The sequence below is a fragment of the Cokeromyces recurvatus genome (genome assembly GCF_025118155.1).
Source record: "Cokeromyces recurvatus strain NRRL 2243 chromosome Unknown BX663scaffold_25, whole genome shotgun sequence".
Taxonomy (NCBI): domain Eukaryota; kingdom Fungi; phylum Mucoromycota; class Mucoromycetes; order Mucorales; family Mucoraceae; genus Cokeromyces; species Cokeromyces recurvatus.
In genome coordinates, this window is record NW_026251411.1 from 363,303 (window position 1) to 385,165 (window position 21,863).

At 29.3% G+C, this 21,863-nt stretch overlaps 6 protein-coding genes across 6 annotated transcripts; all 6 read left to right on the forward strand.

The window, feature by feature from the left end:
• Positions 1–8,200: 8,200 nt before the first annotated feature.
• Positions 8,201–8,637, forward strand: BX663DRAFT_554375 (uncharacterized protein; the record flags this gene model as incomplete). Its single annotated transcript, XM_051531523.1, has 2 exons — positions 8,201–8,236; positions 8,470–8,637. The coding sequence occupies 2 exons, from the start codon at positions 8,201–8,203 to the stop codon at positions 8,635–8,637; spliced, it is 204 nt and encodes a 67-aa protein (XP_051380195.1).
• A 238-nt stretch (positions 8,638–8,875) lies between these two features.
• BX663DRAFT_488679 (aspartic peptidase domain-containing protein) lies at positions 8,876–10,122 on the forward strand (the record flags this gene model as incomplete). The annotated part of the gene is made up of 2 exons (XM_051524835.1): positions 8,876–9,677; positions 9,788–10,122. 2 exons carry the CDS (start codon positions 8,876–8,878, stop codon positions 10,120–10,122), a joined length of 1,137 nt encoding a protein of 378 aa, XP_051380196.1.
• A 1,099-nt stretch (positions 10,123–11,221) lies between these two features.
• On the forward strand, positions 11,222–13,443 carry BX663DRAFT_518954 (uncharacterized protein). Its single transcript, XM_051528932.1, has 10 exons — positions 11,222–11,331; positions 11,455–11,532; positions 11,589–11,649; positions 11,712–11,795; positions 12,010–12,392; positions 12,431–12,506; positions 12,558–12,648; positions 12,692–12,761; positions 12,849–13,005; positions 13,071–13,443. Exons 1-10 carry the CDS (start codon positions 11,290–11,292, stop codon positions 13,319–13,321), a joined length of 1,293 nt encoding a protein of 430 aa, XP_051380197.1. The 5' UTR covers positions 11,222–11,289; the 3' UTR covers positions 13,322–13,443.
• Positions 13,444–15,214: 1,771 nt separating this feature from the next.
• On the forward strand, positions 15,215–15,628 carry BX663DRAFT_518961 (uncharacterized protein). Its single transcript, XM_051528933.1, has 2 exons — positions 15,215–15,487; positions 15,540–15,628. The coding sequence occupies exons 1-2, from the start codon at positions 15,319–15,321 to the stop codon at positions 15,548–15,550; spliced, it is 180 nt and encodes a 59-aa protein (XP_051380198.1). The 5' UTR covers positions 15,215–15,318; the 3' UTR covers positions 15,551–15,628.
• A 1,438-nt stretch (positions 15,629–17,066) lies between these two features.
• On the forward strand, positions 17,067–18,339 carry BX663DRAFT_518963 (uncharacterized protein). Its single transcript, XM_051528934.1, has 6 exons — positions 17,067–17,606; positions 17,633–17,671; positions 17,695–17,789; positions 17,975–18,122; positions 18,158–18,192; positions 18,227–18,339. The coding sequence occupies exons 1-6, from the start codon at positions 17,504–17,506 to the stop codon at positions 18,239–18,241; spliced, it is 435 nt and encodes a 144-aa protein (XP_051380199.1). The 5' UTR covers positions 17,067–17,503; the 3' UTR covers positions 18,242–18,339.
• Positions 18,340–18,883: 544 nt separating this feature from the next.
• On the forward strand, positions 18,884–21,701 carry BX663DRAFT_488682 (kinase-like domain-containing protein; the record flags this gene model as incomplete). The annotated part of the gene is made up of 7 exons (XM_051524836.1): positions 18,884–18,970; positions 19,082–19,267; positions 19,376–19,611; positions 19,641–19,665; positions 19,731–19,830; positions 19,908–20,039; positions 20,137–21,701. 7 exons carry the CDS (start codon positions 18,884–18,886, stop codon positions 21,699–21,701), a joined length of 2,331 nt encoding a protein of 776 aa, XP_051380200.1.
• Between the last annotated feature and the right edge of the window lie 162 nt (positions 21,702–21,863).

Below are 21,863 nucleotides of genomic sequence, written 5' to 3' on the forward strand. Positions count from 1 at the left end.
AATAAGAGCTAAACCATTAAAGTCTAATAGAACCCACCAGTAACAAGATGTATCTGTGATAAAAGAAGGTTTAAGCCAGATCCAGCAGATAAAGTTTAATTTTATGCAAAACAAAGTTAAAAGATCAAATGACTTGAACACTATTATATCTTGTCATCTTAAATGTTACTCTTATGACTTGAATGAATAAGCTCATATTAATAAATACTATAATCCATTCTATATTTCTTTTTTCTAGACATTTAAATAAAAATATTAAATACGCTCCTGAAATTGACAAAGCAAGAAACTTGGAATCAGCGTAAATGTTTTGAAACTAGGTAGTAGTAGACTATTAAAAAAAAAGATATATTTTATATTGAGCCCTTTAGATCAAATAAGCAAATTATTGCCGTCCTTTATTATACCAAGGTTTAAAAATTTAATAAAAACTAATGATATATAGTCAATTATCAAAACTAAATCTCTCGCAAGAATACCCATGATTATTTGCGAAAATATTAGTCAATATGCTGCATATTAATAGAGACTAGTGATGCAGTAAGTACATGTTCCAATTATTTCTTCATCAAAAATATCTTCCAGTTGTATTAATAAATAACAGAAACACTAAAGTTTTCTCACTATTAGGCTTATATAAAAGTAAAGTCACTAATCCAAAGAAGTATAACTGAATGAAAAGAATTGTTCAAGTGATGTTCTGAATCTGAATAATATCAGTTCTAACGATGATTTTATGCAACGTTATACATTCATTAAAGTAGCTTATCTTGTACTTCCAAACTAAACTATAATGAACAATGTTACTCTGTACAGCCAGTACGATAGATATTGTCGCCAATTAACAAATATTTGTCGGCAGTTGAGAAACAATTGTCGTAGTATTTTCCTCTTCCTGAGCTCTTATTTTTGTTTAATACTGTGATATTTCTTCTAAAATATCAAATAAAAAATATTAGAAAATAAAAAATAATATTAAGACAAAAGAAATCAATAAGTTCGAATAATAGTTCTAAAGTCAATGATTTTATTTAATGAATTTAAATTGATAGGGTATTTATAAGAATTGTTAAAGAGGTCTGAGGATAAGATGTGAATCAGAAAAGTGATAGTTACGACCGAATAAGGTATTTTGTTGACAATGAAGTGTTAGTGATTTTAATATTATTAGATGGAGCGATCAAGAGAGATTCAGGATAGAATTTCTTAAATAAATTTATGATCCGCATGTTTAATCATGAAACATGATATTATAAGTCAGCTCATGACACCTCCCTTATATTTATATATATTTACCGTAGATATGTATATTATGTATCTTGGTATCATTATGGCCCTTAAGCTATAGAAGAAAAATAGGGTGTCTAAAAAGCCTTATTTTATGCCTATACAGATACAAATCTATAGTTGTTATGTTTGATCTTAATTACAAGTAAGCGTAATATACAGACTCTTTTAATTGATTAACATCAAGCTTCTCTAGCTAATACTATACATTATGTTATGGCTTACTTAGGAACAAAGACTATAAAAAAAAAGCTCTACCAAGAATATTGTAATAACAATCAATATCTATCTATAAACTAGTGTAAAGAAGAATGTTCTCGATTACTTCAAAAAAGAAGATATTGACAAATATAACAATTCTATCACTGTAACAGTAATAAATGCAAGGATATTTCTTTTCTGACAATATTCAACTTTTTTTTTCTCCTTTATTTTACTGAAACTTTATCTGGATATTGTATAAACAAAATGAATAATCTTAACTTTTCCTTTATCCAATTTTATATTTAAAGTTCATATTTTGCCTCATCAAAAAAAAAAAGTTGAAATGAATTACCTAATAAATCCCTTGTTCTATGTAGTATATTGTCATATATTTGTCAATGCCTACAAACTTGAAGGCTAAAAGAGGTTAAGAATTATATTTCAAAAGCCGTAAATTATACAGAAAAGATAGCTCTAATAAAAAGACAGTAGTAATACGAACATTATTGCTATAGAGTATATATACATGTATATATATTTTTAGGGAAAATAGGTATCATCAGAACTAATTATTCTCATTATTATCTTCATTACAAAAGGAGATATTCCAGAGCTAAAATGTAGCAACAGTAGAGATTTGAAAAAAGGAATACATTTCCTCCTTTATATTTGGTATATAGTAACATGTTGTCTATCATTCTTCTTGTCTCCCTTTTAGTCTTTATAAGAGTTCTTTACAGTCATTGTAATCATTGGAATAGAGCCGATTCATTTTAATGTACGTTAAAAATTTATTATCACGTGCTGACTTATAATGTCATGTTTCTTGATTAAACATACGGATCAAGGAATATATTATCTATAACATGTCTTCGTATTTAAAAGGGATGTAGGAAAGATTACTGTGAATGCAAATCAAAGATACTTAAACTGGTTTTCATAGCATACGTCAAAGAAGCTAAAATCGTTAATATTTACAATCATTTTGGCAAACAATGCATGTGGTAAAAGAATGATTTTAAGCACAACATAAGGGAGACTAAATGAGATGCATATTAGTTGCCTAATTAGGAAAAAGAAAGTTTATGAGAATATAAACAAAAAAGTGAAAAAAAAAGACATTTATTTTATTTACTTTTCTTTTCTTTAACATAAACATTTCATATAGTCATAAAGAAGATATAAAATTGACAACATTTTACTATTCTACACATTGTTACTTTTTATAAGAAAGAAAGAAAATTAAATAATGTAACTGTGTGTGTGTGTGTATTAAATGTGGGGTAACACATATTCTTATCGATTTCATATGATTGTGACTGTAATTTACAACAACGACCTCCTTATTCTTATAAAAAAGTAGATATTCAAAGTTATTTTTTCTTCTTTTTTCTTCTTATTATTACTATTTCTTCTATAGGTAAGTCATTAAATAATACTATTTTATTCTTCTTCTTCTTCCCTGCCCTAGGAGGAAATTCTTTTTCTCATGGTTACCACTTATGTACCGGGCTCTTGATGAGGAAGACACCCTATCTTGCCCTCCTTGAATTAGGAGGACATTGTAGGGTATCTTGTTGATTCAGAGGGCGTTACATATTGTGATCGCTATGGTTTTTCTAACCTCCTAGTAAAAATAAAAAATACAAGAACAAAGAAGGTGCAACGAATCCTAGCCTCCACGCGGCCACCTTTGGACTGCAGTAATTATTACTGTTGACGAATTGGGGATTCACTTTTTTATATGAAATAAAAATGAAAATAAAAATAAAATAAATATTTCTTTTCTTACGCGTCTTTTAATAATCTTGTGCCTTCTTTAACTATTGTTTGTATAATAAAATATCTTTTTGCTCCAAATTGACTTTAAGAAGTATAAAAACAAGTAATTGACTTAAAAAATACAGGAAATATAGGATATGGTGTAGTGGTGATTATGTAAACTATTGACTAATATCTTATCAGAGAAACTATCATGATTACTATTCCTCCTTTACAATCAGATTATTTTTCTTTAAAATTAACTAAGATAAGTACAATATTTTAAAGATATTGTGTACTTATTCATCGCTTTTCTAATTTTTATATTTCTTTTATGTATGCATATTTCCTTTTTTTTTCCGTTTAATGTATAAAAAAAATTGAACTTGTCACTAAGAGTACGTTTTGTTCCATTTTCTTTATATTTAGAAACGAAATAGCTGGAATATTCACTGTGAATTAATATTAACATAAGCAGGATTATTCGGAAACAATATTGATGTATAATGCTTTATTATACCAGTATTTATTTATTCATACCACTTACCTTGCGAAAATATATAAATAGCCCTTGTCGTTTTTCCATATCATTTTTTTTTCTTAATAAACTATACAGAGTTTTCACATACTTGTCTTTTCTATTTTCTCTTTCCTTATCTTTTGCATTTAAAACACTGTCTTTATTTGTGAAATGGTAGCCATAACAGTTGAAGCTGTCATAGATCAACTTTGCCAAAAAAAAAAAAGAAAAGAAAAAGATGTCATATCACTTGTAAAACGTATTATCCCGCGATATTTTGCACGAGATAGTGAGGAAAATATCAATCAGCCTTACTCATTTAATACTTTTGTACCTCAACTACGACGACCCTACTAATATTACTGTTCTTACAGGCGTGATTATAACTTTTACAATGGATCAATTTTAATAATTCATTATCAATTCAATTTCCAAGTGATTTACGTACACCTTATGTAATTTCTATTATTCGACCCTTTTTTCGAGCAACCATCTATCAATGTCATCATATGATAGCAAGAAATATGAGCCGGTTTAATATCTGAAGTCTCTTACTCGTAATCCTCTTTATTGATTCACTAATTGACTTGTAGTAGTCTTACATTTCAAAATTGACACTATTTGGACGGTTTCTTTATTATTATCAGTATTAGTATTAGCAAGGTAAGGTAAGGATAAGGTTACAAATGAAATTAACATTTTTATTTGGGGGCTACTAAACTTGAATTGTATTTCTTTCGGTTTATCAACCGTTATACTTTAAGATTCATTGTCCCAAAAGAGTGAGGGAAAAAAAGGCGTTATTACCGATTCATTATCAAGTTGTATAGAGTCTCCTGGATCTTCAGCAGATAAGCCATTATTAAGTATGTCATGTACTATTCGATAGTAACACTGGATTATAAGCACCTTCTTATTAGAGGTCGTGGATTGTACTCTTTGGCTTTTTTACTCTACTAAAAAAAAAGGATATAAATTCCTAAAAAGAGTAATGTTATAATAGTAATTAACTATACTTTCTATAGTCAACGACGACACAATCTGCCAGGGAAATAGTTTAATTGCTGAATAAAACTTGGCGATCTGCCTTTTTTTTTTTTCTTTTTTATGAAAATTTTTAGAAGAAGTCTATTTTAGTGTAATTTAAGGTGAATAAGATAATAATAAGAAAATCTACTCTATATTATAAGTAAAAAAAAAAGAAAAAAACAGTCGAGTATTGTAGAAGGGTTCAAGTTAGCGATAAATAGTGAGTGCATCAACATATGAATTATGAAAAGAAGTCATCTAATAGCAAGATGCATCGTACATAATAAAAGATAGCAGTAGTTTCTTATTAAATGTATGTTCACATCATGTGCATTAACTTTAGTTAATTTATAGATTTTCCTTTAATTAATCCATATAAGGAGACAAATTTACTGAAGGAGCAATTACCCTTTATATTCTTTATGAAGTCAATGCTCATCCAAGAGCAATATGTAACTGGCAAAAACCTCAAAACAATGATGACCTTCATTAATACCTCAATAAAAGACTTTATCTAACAGTATCGTTTCCCAAAAACGTGTTATTACATTTTTACAGGTGATGTCAAATGGAAATCTTTTTTTGTTTTCATGATAGACTTCAATAATACGTTTCTTGTATTAAGTGACATTATAACATCCGTAGATACGTTACTGAGGAGTAAAGGGAATTGTCTTTGTAGAAAATTTTGTAATAAAAAAAATCCTTTGCAAAGGCTGAGATATTTCAACAACTTCTTTTCGATGAATTCGGTCAAGCCTCCCTTCAGTCTTTATATATATAACTACTCAATAATCAATACCCAAAGAAAATTTTCTTGGAAAAATTGTGTTGAAAAAAAAAATCACTAGTTGGAAAACCAAAGTTAGTTTATTTCCAGTTTAAATAATGGATATTTATGATGGCAAGGCTTGAAACAACTTCAAGTTATACCCTAAAGATGAACAGTCTTTTGTACAGCAATCAGATTATGAATGCTCATTATGAATGTTGGCTAGTTTTAGTCTTATTCTGACAATGTACATTCTAGTGATGCTGAATTTATTTAACACATAACTTACCTTGAGAGGAAAGAAATCTTAGGGAAAATATACAATAATCTTTTTAATATTTATACACTGTGCTGTTATAGTCTTTCACCACTTTTGTTATAAAAAAAAAGAATAATACGCTTAATTATTAAATATTATTAGAGAAGCAACTTTATTGTAGAACGATTTTTATTAAATTAGTTTTTTTTTTTTTTCATTTTTATTGATATTATAAAAAAAAGGATGCTTTTCTTAGTTCTCAAATCTCTTTAAAAGAGACTTGATACTAACAGGATTAACCACGAGAAGGTGAAAGCATATCTAATCCCAAAATAAGTTCTATAAACCAATACCCATGTTGGGCTTTTTTTTTCTTCTTCTCCCTCTAAATTTCTACTTGAAAGATAAACGTCCAATTTCAACTAGTAGACACTTGGCAAAGTCCAACCTGGCCCAAGCCTTGCTAGAAGAAAAGATAGGATTCCTCACCCCATAACCCAATAAAAAAATACAGTTGGATGTAAGTTTCATTGGAAGCCGGGCTAAACATTCTGACCTGTAGCGTGGCGAAGTGGAAGGAATCCAGATACATGAAGTGCACGACCTGACTATTGTTTACCTGAGAATGTCCCTTCTTTGACCCCTAGCATCTACTTTTGACTTAACAGTAAATACAAGCTGGGATTCTTCACCTAAATGAATAGATGAAAAAACCACGGTCAGAAACGTAAGCTGTGCATCCTTATCTATTTTATTTTATAAACAGCAACTAGATAAAATAAAAAGAAGGAAAAACCTCCAAAAAGAAAAACAGAAAAACTAAACCTTGAGATAAGCCCTTTCAATGGTGCAGACAAAGAGTACGCTAATCTCCCTAAAAAGGAACAGGTTTACAATTTCCAACCCCAAGTATCCTTTTTATTTCCCTCCTCCTTTGGAAATAAATCAAACTTGAGCAGTCAAAATTCGATAAGGTCCATCAATTATCTAAGGTTGCAATAACCAAGGTGAAGGCGGATATGCATGTAGTAACCAAAAGAGAGTCTAGGCCCTCTCCTTTAGCCATGTTATAAACGGACAGTTCTACAAACTCAAGTAAGCCAAGCTATGTGACTTGAGCACACTTCATAACCCTGACAATGTCTACCCATAGTTTCAAGTAAAAATAAAGAAGAATAGGAAAAATAAAAAAAAGCTAAAGAAAAAAGAAAAAAAAAAGGGAAATAAAATGAAAAATGTACCTTTTTTTTTATAGTAAAATTCAGGAGAAAAAAAAATAAACGAAAAGAAGGAGAAGTTATTAAAGTTTAATCTTAGCGTATTTTTTTTGTTTTTAATTTACTTTGCGTTAAATCTTCTCTCCTGCCTTTCTCCTTTCTTTTTTTTTCTCTTTTCTTTTTAATACTTTAGAGATAAGTTTTGCCTTTTATTTGAATGTAGTAAAGCATTACTATCTTCTTTGAAAGTAAGCAAGAAAGTAAGAAAGTAAGAAAAAGAAAACAAGTTTGTTATATGTATTCATGTGAATATGAGCATTCTTGTAAAATAATTAAGCTAAAACTAGTTAAATGCAGTTACACGACAGAGCATGATATTCATACATTCTCCAAAAGAATAAGAGTAAATAAATAAGCTATCAATAATATAAAAAATGTCATTTTATACAGCAGTTTTTTTTCAATTGTACAAGATATTTTGGCAGTTTATGCATTTTAAATAGTTAGGCTGTAAGCTTTCTTATTACTGTATTATGGCAATTGAGCTCTTTTTTATGATGATCATGATAACAAGGCTCTTTAGGTTTTGATCAGTTTGAAAGGAATAATGGCTTTAAAGAGAAGAAAGAGATAGAGTTTCAAAGAGTGTACAAAAAATATGTTATCTTTTATTATTATATGTTCAGGTTTATAGTTTGTCCTGTATTATGTAATCCATCTTTTATAATATTACTTGTGCTTATATCCAGAGCTTGTTCTATAACAAAATTATCAAATGTATATATAAAGAACCTCTCTAAAAGAAATTTTAATACAATTACGATAATACGCTTTTCCTAAAACGAAATTTCTTTTGCGACAATTATTTGTTAATTGGCGACAATGTCCATCGTACTGGCCGTACAGAGTAAAATGCTTTAATAAAAAAAAAAATCTTTAAATTTGTTCAGTATAGTCCCAGATTCGCGTTCATGTCCTATATTCTCTTATGTGTCCCATTTTCATATTGGTATCCCAATTTTACAACCCTGTCCCGATTTATTTTGGAAATGGCCAAAAATTTTTTTATTGACCCAACCTAGTTTCTTCGACTGCAATGATAATAAAAATAAAAAATAAAAATAAAAATGCTTCAAGGATTAGAAAATTAAATGCTGTCACAATTTGAATATAACAAACATGAAAGGGTACATGTATTTTTTTTTCCCCTCCTTTTTTTTTTTTTTTTTTTCTTACATTTATTTTAAATATGAAAAATACACCAAGAAGTGTTTTGTTAGGATGGTAATTTCAACTGAAATTATATGAATGGTCTCTTTTTTTTTGTTTTAATTGATTGAAATGAGAACTTTAGGACTGCATTAGCTGTTTGTAAATATTTAAAATAATTCATGTGCTATTATTATTATTAAATATACAGTATTGCATAGCTGCTTTATGTGCCTATACAATGGGTAAAAATTATACTTTGAATAGGTTAAAGGAATATACAAAGGACAATTCAGTTACTTCAAGTGGTGGACATGACTCAGTAGAAGCACCAAAAGAAGGCGAACCTTTAAAACGTTCCGTCAATAGAAGATTATAAAATAAAGACAACAACAATAAAAAAAAGAGTCCAATTTTTATTTATTGTTGACATAGGAGACATTCAAAAAAAAAAAAAAAAAAAAAAAAAAAAACGTGTTCTTTATAAATATATTCTCCTAATAAGTAAGAAGGTCCTTTTGTTCGCTTTATATAAGATATATTTATTTTAGCTTTTTTTTTTTTTCTTACTTTATTTTATAATTCTAATGAAATTATTTATCTTTGTATTTTTATTAATGTCTACTGCTTCCTCATCACTATTATCAAACACCCTTTTTGTAAATAGTAACGTAGTATTACCTGTTAAATTTCCTATCGTTAAGATTTCAACAGAAAGGTTTCGTCATGAAAGGAGGTTTGATACTAATAATCATGTCCCATTAATCAACGATATTTTTATGAATGAAGTTGCTATTAAGGTTAATATCGGCACACCGTCTCAAGAATATACGTTATTATTTGATACTGGCAGTTCTGATATTTGGGTCCCCTCTTTTACTTGTTCACCAGAAACAGGTTGTCCTGAATTTTTACATCGTTATGACCCTAAAAACTCGAGTACCTATCATGCATTTAATGATACGCAAACTATTCATCTCAATTATACGATTGGTCGAGCAGAGGGTGAATACTTTGAAGACCTTCTTTCTCTTCAAGGTCTTACCATTTTACATCAAGTGATGGGTATGATGAATAAAATAGAAGGTCCCATTTCAGATCAAATGAAAACGAAGGACAGAAATCATTCGTCAACTATTATTATGGATGGTATCTTTGGAGCAGGATTCTCATCCGGTACCATGAGAGCTATAAACGATAACTTACCTTATGAACCCTTTATTCCTGCTCTTTACAAATCTGGAAAGATACCAGGTCCCCTCTTTTCTGTCCTTTTACCACCTCATAGTGCAGAGGAGGGAAGCATTGTATTAGGTGGTATACATGATTTTGTAAAGACAATACTCTATACATCCGTTGTAGGACACAGTTTAGAAAATGGCGATAAACAATATACTCATTGGCTTGTAGAAATGAAGGGTATACAATACCAAACGGCTAATACCTCTAAAAATTTTCATTTTTTGAACGACCCATCTCATTCGGAGTAGATACAGGCTCTAATTTCATGTATTTACCCAAGACTTTAGCTTATGAGCTTGCTACAAGCATTACTAATAACACGTATTATTATTCTACGAATCATGCACCTGATATGTTTAAAGTAGACTGTCATCTATTTGAAAGCCCTAATCGAGTCAATTTCTATTTCCCGTCCTCTTTTGATCGACAAGAAAAAGAGATAAAAGTTCCTATAGCAATCAAGGATTTAATAGCGAAAAGAGAATCGGATCATCAATGCTTCTTGTTAATTTTACCGTCCCCAGATAATCGTAATTTTATATTAGGAAATATGTTTTTAAGACATTTTGTTACAGTTTTTGATTTCAAGAAAATCAACCACGAATTGGATTTTCTCCTTTAAGAGACTTTTAAAACTAATAAAATTGTAAAGGAAAAAAAAAAGAACGAAAATTGTTGTGTATTCCTACTACTACTACTGCTATTACATAATAAACTTTTATTGAAAGCATAAATACAATGAAGCATTTTCTTCCTATTGCTAATTATAGTATTAAATGGCTACATTAAGAAGAAATATATTGTATTTTTATTTAAAAGATTGTCACCCTCATCTTCAAGTTGTTTGAGTCAAGTTTTTTTTTTTCTACTGAATTATACTTCTTTGGTATTTTTTTCTAACAATCACTTTTACTGTTAGACTCTGATAATAGGTGCCTAAATGTATATTCATAGTATATGTGGAGGATTATTTTACGCTATTATTATTATAAGAGTATTCTATAACAGGCTGTCCTTTTAGTTATATAAAATAAAAGGTTTGCAGCATTTAGGATTGCTTATTACTTTAAACAGCCTATTTCATCATATACTTGGAAGTAATGGCAAAGAAATGTGAGGCATATTAATTATGTCAAAGGAGTACGATACTACTAAATAGTAAGCTAATGAATACGACTACTTCTTTTTTTTCAAATAATCTATAATAAAGCTTAATAAATGACTTTACGTTTGAATATATGTAATATATTTAGTTGGATAATCTTTTTCTTTTTTTTTATATAAGAAAAATAAAATAAAGGTAACTTACGCTTGTCAAACACTGTAGAGACTAGTAGCTAACTTGAAGACCACAAAGGACGAGGATTCTATTCAAGGACCGCAGCAAAAAAAAAAAGGATCATTAAGGTAGAAATCAGCATAAATGTTAATTATTTACTTATTTGTAAAATTATTTAGCGGTTATGTCATAGGAGTGGTGTTTGTGATTGAGTTGATAAATTCATATATGTATATGTATAACCACACACACACATATATATATATACCCACCATACAACACACACACACCAACACATGTATTTGATTCCAATCATGTTATAATGTCATTTTACTTATAAAATTTCTGGCGGGATTTTATACTAGGGTGGCGGAGAAGAAGGAAAATAACTGCATTAAAATAGATTGATTTCTTATAACCAATAAAAGTCTAAATTTATATAAGAAGCTTCATCCTACTTTCTCTCTCTTTTCGTTGTATATATTTCTTTCATTTTTTTTCTTTATAAAAATGAATAGTATTGTAAATACATTTGAAGCTAATTCTTCATTTGTTCAACAAATTCGGATTCCGTTATAATGGACATAAAGTCATCAATGATCCCATTCATGTATGTAGACAGTATTATTTTATATAATAATAATACTTAATTTTATCATCTACTTTAACACTTAGGGACATATTACATTGAATGACTATACAGTTGAATTTATTGATACTCCTCAGTTTCAGCGTTTAAGAGGTTTGAAGCAGGTACTTGAAGATATATGTGACATCTTTTTTTTTTTTTTTTTGACATATAATATAAGCTAGGAGTACTTTATTTTGTTTTTCCCGGTGCAAGTCATAATAGATTTGAACATTCAATAGGTAATGAAAAATATATAGGCATATACATATATATATTGATGTGTATAATAATCATATTTCAGGTGTATCACATCTTTCTGGAACACTTATTGAAAGATTTGCAAGAGATCAGCCAGAATTGGATATTCGTAATGATGAAATTCGATGTATTAAATTAGCAGGGTAAATATGATATGATGAACATAGTATAGTATAGTATAGATATTCATTTTTTTTTCAACGTGTAATACATATATGGATAAATGCTATATAGACTATGTCATGATTTGGGTAAAGAAAAGGGAGGGAGGGAGTGAGGGCGTGATTTGGGGTTTATTAATAGCATATTGATATCATATCGTAAAATGTGTGTGTATATAGGGCACGGACCATTTAGCCATGTATTTGATAATGTATTTATGCCTCAGGCAAAGCCCGGTTTGAATTGGTCTCATGAACAAGGTTCAGAAATGATGCTTGATTATTTAGTTGATGATAATCATATTGATATTGAAAAACAAGATATTCAATTTATGAAGGACTTAATTATGGGCGAACCTACAAGTTCATTTAGTCAAAAATATGCTGATCGTAGATTCTTATTTGATATTGTTGCTAATAAAAAGAATAGTGTAGATGTAGACAAGTTTGATTATATTGAAAGAGATGCTTATAATATGGGATTACGTAGTTCTTATGATGCGAAAAGACTGTTAGTTTATAGCCGAGTCATTCATGATGAAATTTGTTATCATCATAAAGAAGTTTATAATATGTATGAAATGTTTCATACACGGTATAGTTATTCAAGCAAATTTATAATCATCGTGTCGGTAAAGCAATTGAATTAATGATTGTGGATGCACTTTTATCTGCAGGTAATATTCACTTTATATTAGCAAATAATACTAAATAATAATAATAAATAGATAGTTATTTAAAGATCTCAGATGCAGTCAATAAGCCAGAAGAATATCTTTATCTAAATGATATTATTCATACTATCGAAAAGATCCAAATGTCCTGAATTAAAAGAGGCTCGTGAGATTATCAAGAATCTTAGAACACGTAACTTGTATAAATTTGTAGATGAATACTTGATCCCACCTGAATTAGAATTATTTTTAAATAAGGTATGCATGGATACATGTCTAGTATATATAAACGTTGTAATGAAGCATTTTCAATATGTATGTATGTATGTATGTATTATGTTATAGGACAGAGTGACTCCTCAAGATATTGTTAATCATCAAACAGATAATGCTGGATTAGTACAAGAAGATATCATTGTTGATTTTTCTAAAGTCAATTATTCTATGAATGACAGTAACCCTGTCGATTCAATTCGTTTCTTTTCAAAGTTTAATCAAGAAGGCAAGTAAATTATACAAAACACACACACACATATATATAACATGTATTCATGATTTTATAAATAGAATCTTTTAAAATTCCACAAGAAAAGGTCTCTTATATGATTCCTAATAAATTTCAAGACATAAATATTCGTATCTATACTCGAAATCCATATAAGATGCAAGCAGTTCAAAAGGCTTTCCGTCGTTACCTTGCAAATATTACACATACTGAGACTTTAATGGATCCCTCTATCACTGTTCCTGCTGATTATGAGAATTTTGTCATCGCAAAGAAGCGACGTATATCATCAATAGAAGATAAAGGAAAATAGATTATTTTAAATGTTGATGTTATAAAAAGTATATATCGAATAAGCTACTATTATGTATAATAATAATAAATAGATGAGTTATAAGTGAATATATCATTCATTTAATTGCAGGAAAGAGTGAGATGATCTGAAAAGTATATATATTCCAAAAAGGCAGTAATTTACATTTGTGTATTTTTAAGGAAAATAATATAGTTTGTGTTTGTAAAAGATAGTATTTTCATGCTGATATGTATACAAAAGATATTTATCTGAATACATAGAAATCATCATCATATTTTTTTATTTTTTTTCTTCCAAATTCTACTATTTATTTCTGCCCCTATACAATTTATATATATATCATGTTTATAGATGCTGTATTGTTCTTTTCTCCTTTAATCGCTTTATTTTTTTTTTAAAAAAAAAAAAAAAGAACACACATACACACATACTCTCTCTCCTATATCTCCTTCCTCTCCCTGTCAAGAAGCCAATAGGAATATTTATAAACTTAAAGGATAATAAAAAAGAGAATTTTAATTAAGTTTTACACGAAATAAAGTTTTCTTTTTAGTTGGTCTTTGCTTTAGATTACTTTGTAGCACTTGCATATAGATTATTGTCTGTAGCACAAGCTCTTCATATGATGAGAAGGTCAGATGAAATATGGAAAAAATATGTTTAAAGCGCCCTCGTTTAATCAAATTCTTAAATAAATAGAGTTTATAAAAGTCGAACAAAAAATAGGAGAAAAAGCATCTGTTCTCTCTTTCTTTATTCTAGGATTGTATAACTTGGAAGATACAATATGTTGAATGTAGTGCTTATTACATAATCTAACATGCACACACACATACACACATACATACATACCTATTGTGTATAACCTAACATAAAAAGTAAAACCCTTTTTCTTTTGTGTTTATTTTATAATTCCTTATTTGGAATAGTAGACCACTTTACTAATGCACACCATCTGATAGTTACTTACTAATTTAAGAAAATAGAACTATATAGGTATGACTGCACTATATAATGATTATGTTTCCTTTTTTTTTTTTTTCTTTAGAAAAAAAAAGATTACAATTGAGTATTTATTCTCACCAACATTTGTATATTGTATATATAACATTAGAAATTACATAATATTGAACTTGATTACTAAATCGTAGTTTATTTTTTCCTTAAAATGAGCTGTGTCTTCTTTTATGATTAGCATACAAGAAATCGTCTTTTTACAATTATGCACTCGAAATCTCGGTATATTATCATTAGTAGTTTTGAACATAAAGTTAATATGCAATGATTTCAGAAGTCAATGCCCCCTATACTTTATAGAGAGTTAGATAACCTACTTGCACAAAAGCAAAGGAAATAAAAGGAGCGGTCAGGAGGACAATACTTATGATTCAATTCAATGTTGATATTCGCATAATTCAATATTTACACTTTTATCTTTGACGATTATCCTCAATGGAATCATTCTATTTACTGCAACAGTTATTGGTAAACTAAGCTGAACATTCATGACTTATTCAATTTGGAAAATAATATGCTGTAAACATTTACATCTCGTTGCTATAATCTCTAATACTATGAGAATACTCCTCATTTGTTAATTCTAGATTATTTGTATTGCCCTATAAACATGTATTGCAGATCATATATATATATATATTTCATAATGACATTCCATTTGCTTTACTGTGTAGGAAACAGTGCAAAGAGACTCTACTATTGGTATTTGAAATTCATAAGCATCTACTGTAAATGCATTTATATGGCAATCCTTTTGTTGTAACTTTCTATAAAGGATATTTACTATACCACTCATTCTCATTTTAATGGGTAACATGGTATTTCTTTTGTAAACCATCACTTAAAATAATCAGAAAGACTGAGTATGAGGGGTGAAAACTTGGCAGTTACAACAATTAGATTCTTTTCCCTTCATTGCGAGATACGAATAGTATACTTTAGTGGCAGAATTATTTAATCATTTTAAAATCATCACTATGTTGTCTTTAATCTCTCTACTCCAAATCTTTTCTTGTGTTTGCGCGTGTTTTTTTTATCGCTTTAATCTTATTATACATTCTTTTGATGTCAGAAAGAATATTAGCAACTTACTAATCTGTCCTATACAATGGCTTTCATTTTTCGATAGACATACTATCCATCTATAAAAAATAAATAAAAATAAAACTTTAAAGTGCTAATCTTTCTGTCTATTTACTATATCTGTAATTGCATTTATGACTTGATTTTTTTTGTCATTATACTCTTCTCTTTGTTATTTATGTTTCTCTCTCTCAATATTAATATCTTTAATTTTTTAAAAAAAAAAATCTTTAGCATATTTACTTTTACATTACTGTATAAATAATTGTACGAATGAGAGAAACGATTTACTTTACTGTGCAAATTTGTTTCAGGAAATCTGTAAAAATAAACTTTCATCGTATATTTATAGGAAACAAGAACAATGGTCTTAAATCTAAAAAAGGGGGGATTTTTCAGGTACCGCATTTTTTTTTTTTTTTTTCCTTGAGACACAACAGATAGTTAGGATTTCATAGAAAGATCTAAATTGTTGCCTTAAATATAAATTAGTTGTAGTTAATCATGGCCGCCCTTTGAATCTCATCATTGGGAAAAAAATAAAAAGGGAAATTGCTTCTTTTTTTTTTTTGTATCTCCTTTTTTTTTTACATACATTTATATATAAAAATATAAATATACATATTCATATATTTGTATAGTCTTACTCTTCTATCATCTCCTCTTTACTCTATATTGTATTTAACTAATAAAAGATGTTATCACCTACAGCGATAAAGCAAGTTGAGGAACACTACAATCATATGAATCGAAATATGCAAAGAATGCAACTTCAAAAATATATCAGAAATAATGAACTTTATAACGATGAGCAAAACGAAATATAATAATAATCCAAAGGCGAATATATTAAGTTTAATGCAACATGTATCAGATGAAGAGTTACGACAAGCTATTCAGATTGAATTAAAAGAATTGTTACTGATTATGATCGACTTATTTCAGTACTTCAACAAAGATCAGATGTTATTGAGCAAGAATATGAAAATTTACAAGCCATAGAAAACAATTATCAACGACGATATGAGAAAGCAGTTCGAGAGATGCAATTCTTTAAAAAGAAATATGAAAAGGCTGCAGAATTAAATAAACAATTTTGAGTCATAATCGACCTCGAAGTCCATCTATGGATTCTAATTCATCTTCATTATTGGAAAATAATAGAATCATGACGAGTGCTAATTATAATCAACTTGTTGCTGGAACAACGAGTGTACCAATAAGCCCTCCACCTTCTTCTTCTCAATCTGGTTTTTCTGAGGGGGGATGCCTTATTCTTATTCTTCTCTTCTTCTCCATATCCTTTACTACTCCTCTTCCTTCTTTAATCAATCATCAACCACTTTCAGAATCTACAAAGAGTAAACATCTATCTCGATCTTCTTCCTCTTCTACAAGTTCATCAACTACATCAGGTTCACCTTATTGGATAAATGGTTATCCGTCTGAACAACAGACACCTGTGCCACGTCTTCGTCAAAACTCAAATGCTACTACCACAACGGGTGGTTTTGCAGGTAGTATTCATTCAAGCAGTACAGAAGGAGGAGATAATATGATAAAGTATACACAAGGAAGAAAAGGATCTTGGCAAAACAATACAAGTAGTAGTCCTTTAATAATATCTTCATCACAAGCTCCTCTTCCTTCTTCTTCTTCTTCTTCTCCACCACTACCACCTCCTTCTACTCTTCCACCTCCTTTTACTACTCTTCCTCCTCATCCCTCAGTGAGTCGTTCAATGACGAATGCAAGTCAGCAAACAGGATACATAAATACCTCCATCATTCAACAACGTAAAGTAGATCCACTTCCTTTGGTGGCTCAGATGCATTTGGGAAACAATTGCGAAAAGTAAAGATACAGATATTAATTCACCGATAGAAAAAATGATTAGGTAAAGTATATAAATTATAATAGAGTAGAGATTTAAAAAAAAAAAATTAATGGTGGGATGCATATACACATATAGCAATTTTTAAGACGTGGTGGTTCACCAAATACAGCAAAACAATCCTCAAGCCACAAAATAGTAAAATATGGATATGGATTAATTCATACTGCGATTATTATGAAGCTATGAGTACATTAGAATTATTACTTCAACATGGGGCTAATCCGAATGCGATGACCCTCAGTCATGTAGAAGAAGATAAAGTCACGCCAGGTTATTTGGCAGCAAGTATGGGCTGGCTCCCTGGCTTGCAGCCTTAACAGAAGCAGGTGCTGACCTCACGATCTCAAGAGGTTCTGGGTTAAAAATAAAACAGCACTTCATATTGCAGCTGAACATTGTCATACCACTGTAGTTGATATATTGTATCACTTACCCCATCCAAATATCATTTTCAAGTCGATAGCATGGGTAATAAAAAAAATAAAAATAAAAATAAATAAAAAAAAAAAAAATAAAAAAAAAAAAAAAAAAAAAAAAAAAAAAAAAACTGAGCTTATTAATTTTTATTGATTATTAAATTTATTAAATTTATAAATTTATTAGGTGCAAATACACTTCATTTGCTTGTGCTTCAGGTCATACAGATCTTGTAGCTTATTTATACAAACTGTCAATTACCTATAGATCAAACAGATATCCGAGGTGAAACTCCTTTACATTGGGCTTCTCGTCAAGGACATTTAGAGGTTGCTTCTTTCTTAATTGAACGATGTGGTTGTAACTTTAATTCCTATATTCCACGTAAATTGGAACACCATATGATTTCGCTAAATCAGGTGGTCATAAACGGCTACTCGAATATTATAAGAAAGTAGGAGCTTAGCATCAAGAAATTAGATAAAAAGAGAGAAGAAGAATAGCACAGAATGTACCTATTCATTAGAATCAGCTTAGCAAGAAATGGACTATTTAATATCTAAAAAAATAAAATGATAAAAAAGTTGGATCTAATATTATTATAAGCTATAATAGTATTTTACATAACTCGTGAAGAATAAGAATTTATTCCTGGATTTTTTATTTATTTTAAGTTAATAACCGCATAAATCAGTAACTGATTATATGCATCAATGTCTAGTAACTAGTATTTACCAAGTTTCTTAGAAACTAGCTTCCTTAAAAGATAATTCAGGTTAAGAAAAAAAAAAGACTATTTGCTATAGTAAGCACTTTTTCTTTCCTCCCTCTTTTATTTGTATGTTGTTTTTTTTTTTTACAGCTAAAATGACAAAATTTGACTTTATAATGTTACTTTATGAATTCTCTCTCCTTTAATTCTGTACTCGCTTTTAACTTGATTTATACACCTCTTTTTGTAATACAAGTCAGTTTTACATTATTATTGCTTGGTATACAGGTTTCACATCTATTTATTTCTTTTTTTTTTTTTTTATCATTTATTTTAGTTCCCTTTCTCTTTGTCTTTATTTAATCTCTTTTATTTTTATTTCGTTTTATTATTATTATTATTTTGCTTTTTTTTTTCTTGGCTTTACATAACCATGGTCTTGAATCCTTTTCGATCAAACAAGAAATGGAGACACAAGTCAACTACAGTAGAAATGAGAGATGAACAAGACAATTCTATTGTCAATTCAAGTCATTTACCGTCTAACTATAAACATTCACTACTTTGCCACCACCACAACAGCAACAACAACAACAACAACAAAAAATTGGATTGACTCCTTTATCACAAGAGCAAACTTGATAAGAAAAACCAGACACTAACAGCAGCAGCGGGAGTTGCAGCAGCGCCTTTTAATTCAGATAGTTTATTAAATGGTATAGGAGATTACATTTTTCATTCTCCACTTGGTGTTGGTAAATTCAGTAAAGTCATGTTGGCTTATCATTATTTAACTGGTGAAAAAGTTGCTATAAAGGTAAAAAAAAAAAAAAAAAAAAAAAAAAAAAAAAAAAAAAAAAAAAAAAAAACCTTTTTTCATTCTTTATTCATTTAATTATTTATTTTTATTTTCATTTATTTACAGGTGATTAATAAAAGAGCTCATGCTTATCGTATTATATATAGACTTGTAAGGGAAATAGAGTTGATGCAAATATTAGATCATGAAAATATAGTCAAACTGTATGAAACATATGAAACAGCAGATGCCCTTTATTTGATCATGGAATATGTTGAAGGTTATAATTTGGAAGAATATTTAAAGAAAATAAAAAAAGGAATTATGTCTGAAGATGAGCTCGTGATATATTTCGTCAGGTGGTAAAGGCTATAAATCATTGCCATTCTAGGTGGGTTATTCATAGAGATTTAAAGGTATATTACATACATACATACACACATATATACGTACATTCATGTATACTCATTATTTTGTTTAGACGCCTAATATTTTACTGACTTCAGCGACAAACCAAGTTAAATTAGCTGATTTTGGCTTAGGAAATAGATTTGGTTTACAAAGATTAAAAACTGTTTGTGGTATTGTATATACATACATTTATACATTCATATCTATTTTAATTGATAATAAGGTAATTTAATATAACTAATGATAGGATCAATGTTATATTATAGTCCAGAAATCAGTACAGCAAAATCTTATATTGGTCCTGAAATAGATACTTGGTGTTTAGGTGTTATGCTGTTTAGAATGACAGCTGGTCGTGAGCTTTTCTCTCATGCAAAGTGTAAATATAACTCTATCTATATATATACATATATATATACCTATGTTTATTATGTATTTTTCTTTTCTTTTCTAAAAACAATAGTATCTACATGTAGCTCCTTCAGAATTAAAAAAGTATATCATCAGTCAAAATTATACACTTCCTTCACATATAAGTCAAGAACTTGGACATACAATACAAAAATGCTTATCTATGAATAGATATGATAGATTAAGTCTCAAGACATTTTTAAGCAATGATCCATGGTTTAATAATTTTGGTGCCTTGGAAGATATCTTTGAAGAGCATGCATCTAATTGTAACTATAATGCTCTGGAAGCTACTGAATCGCTTGCACTTTCTACAAAAACAGATGACACGAATCAAATTTATTCAAGCGCACAAAACTATAAAAAGCAATGTAAACAAGATCTTCAAGTAGAGAAACAGAAATTATTCAAGATACCTAAAACTATTATTTATCACATCCTTCATCCCTCTACTTATTTTACGAGTTCGTCAGCAAATCATTCATCAAAGCATCCTATCGATCTGAAATCTCAATTTGAAACTATTCATGAGCTCAATAAAAATCTCTTGGATATTTTAAAACAAGTTCAACTTTGTAGTATACAAGACAATAGTTCTGATTTAAAATCACCTATTAGCCATCTATTTCGTAAACAGAAAAAAAAAGAGGATCTTCCAATTGAGTGTAGTGTCATGTTGGAACAGAACAAGAAGCAGCTTTTAAAATCATTTTCAGCATTAAACTTATCTCAACTATATCAACGAGTAACTAAAGATCATATTAGTTACTTTACAATCCAATGTAATTCTATTCATACTGGATCTTCAACTACAGTTATTTCAAATTGTTCAGCCTCATCCTCTACTTTTGTATCTGAGAAGAAATCTCATCATCATAGACCCTCTTTCTCTATGAATAACCTTTCAAATACTCTACCTGACATGACCACTCGAGGAAATTTGAACCATGAACTACAAGATACAAATCAACTAGAGATGATAAAAATACTTCGTTTAGCTTGTGAAATTCTTGGAATTACTTTTTATCAAGCAACCAGTACAAAACTTGTTTGTTTATTAACGATACGAAATGATTATACAACATATATAAAGGACAAAAGATTATCTCATTCAAATCTTTACCCTCCTTATCGACGATTTTCCATATTAGATGAAGAGGATACCGTCCCTTATCCAAGGCATTGTTCGACAATTAGTGCATATAGTTCACAGCAAAGTTCCGAAGGTTGGTGGAGTCGACAGAAACGTCGATTATCAGCCCCTTTTTTACTACAACAACAGCAACAACAACAACAACAATCGAGTTCATCATTAGGTCTTTCATCTACACCGGGACTTGTTTTGGGGAACAGTAGTCATCATGATCTTTTATCTATGGGTCGAGCAGCACAAGAAAAAATATTTGAATGTTCTGAAAATGAAGATCGTGAAACAAGCAGTTTTGTCTTGTTAACAATGGATGTTGTATCTTTATCTAAAAGAAGATGTAATAAATCGCCAGATGAAAATAATAATGAGAGTGCTCACATAGTTGCAGTCAAGTATTCCAAAATAAAGGGATCTAATAAGATTTTCAAGTTGGTTAAAAGTTGGATGCAAATGATTTTAACTCAAAACAGAATGGCCTAAAGGGAAAAAAAATCTCCACACTTTACTCCTCTCTTCCCTCTCTCCTCATCTCTCTCTCTCTCTCTTTCTCTCTCTCTTCTCTCTCTCTTTCTCTCTCTCTTTCTCTCTCTCTTTCTCTCTCTATTTTTTTTAGGGGAGGAGGAAAGAAGGAAGATAGTAAAA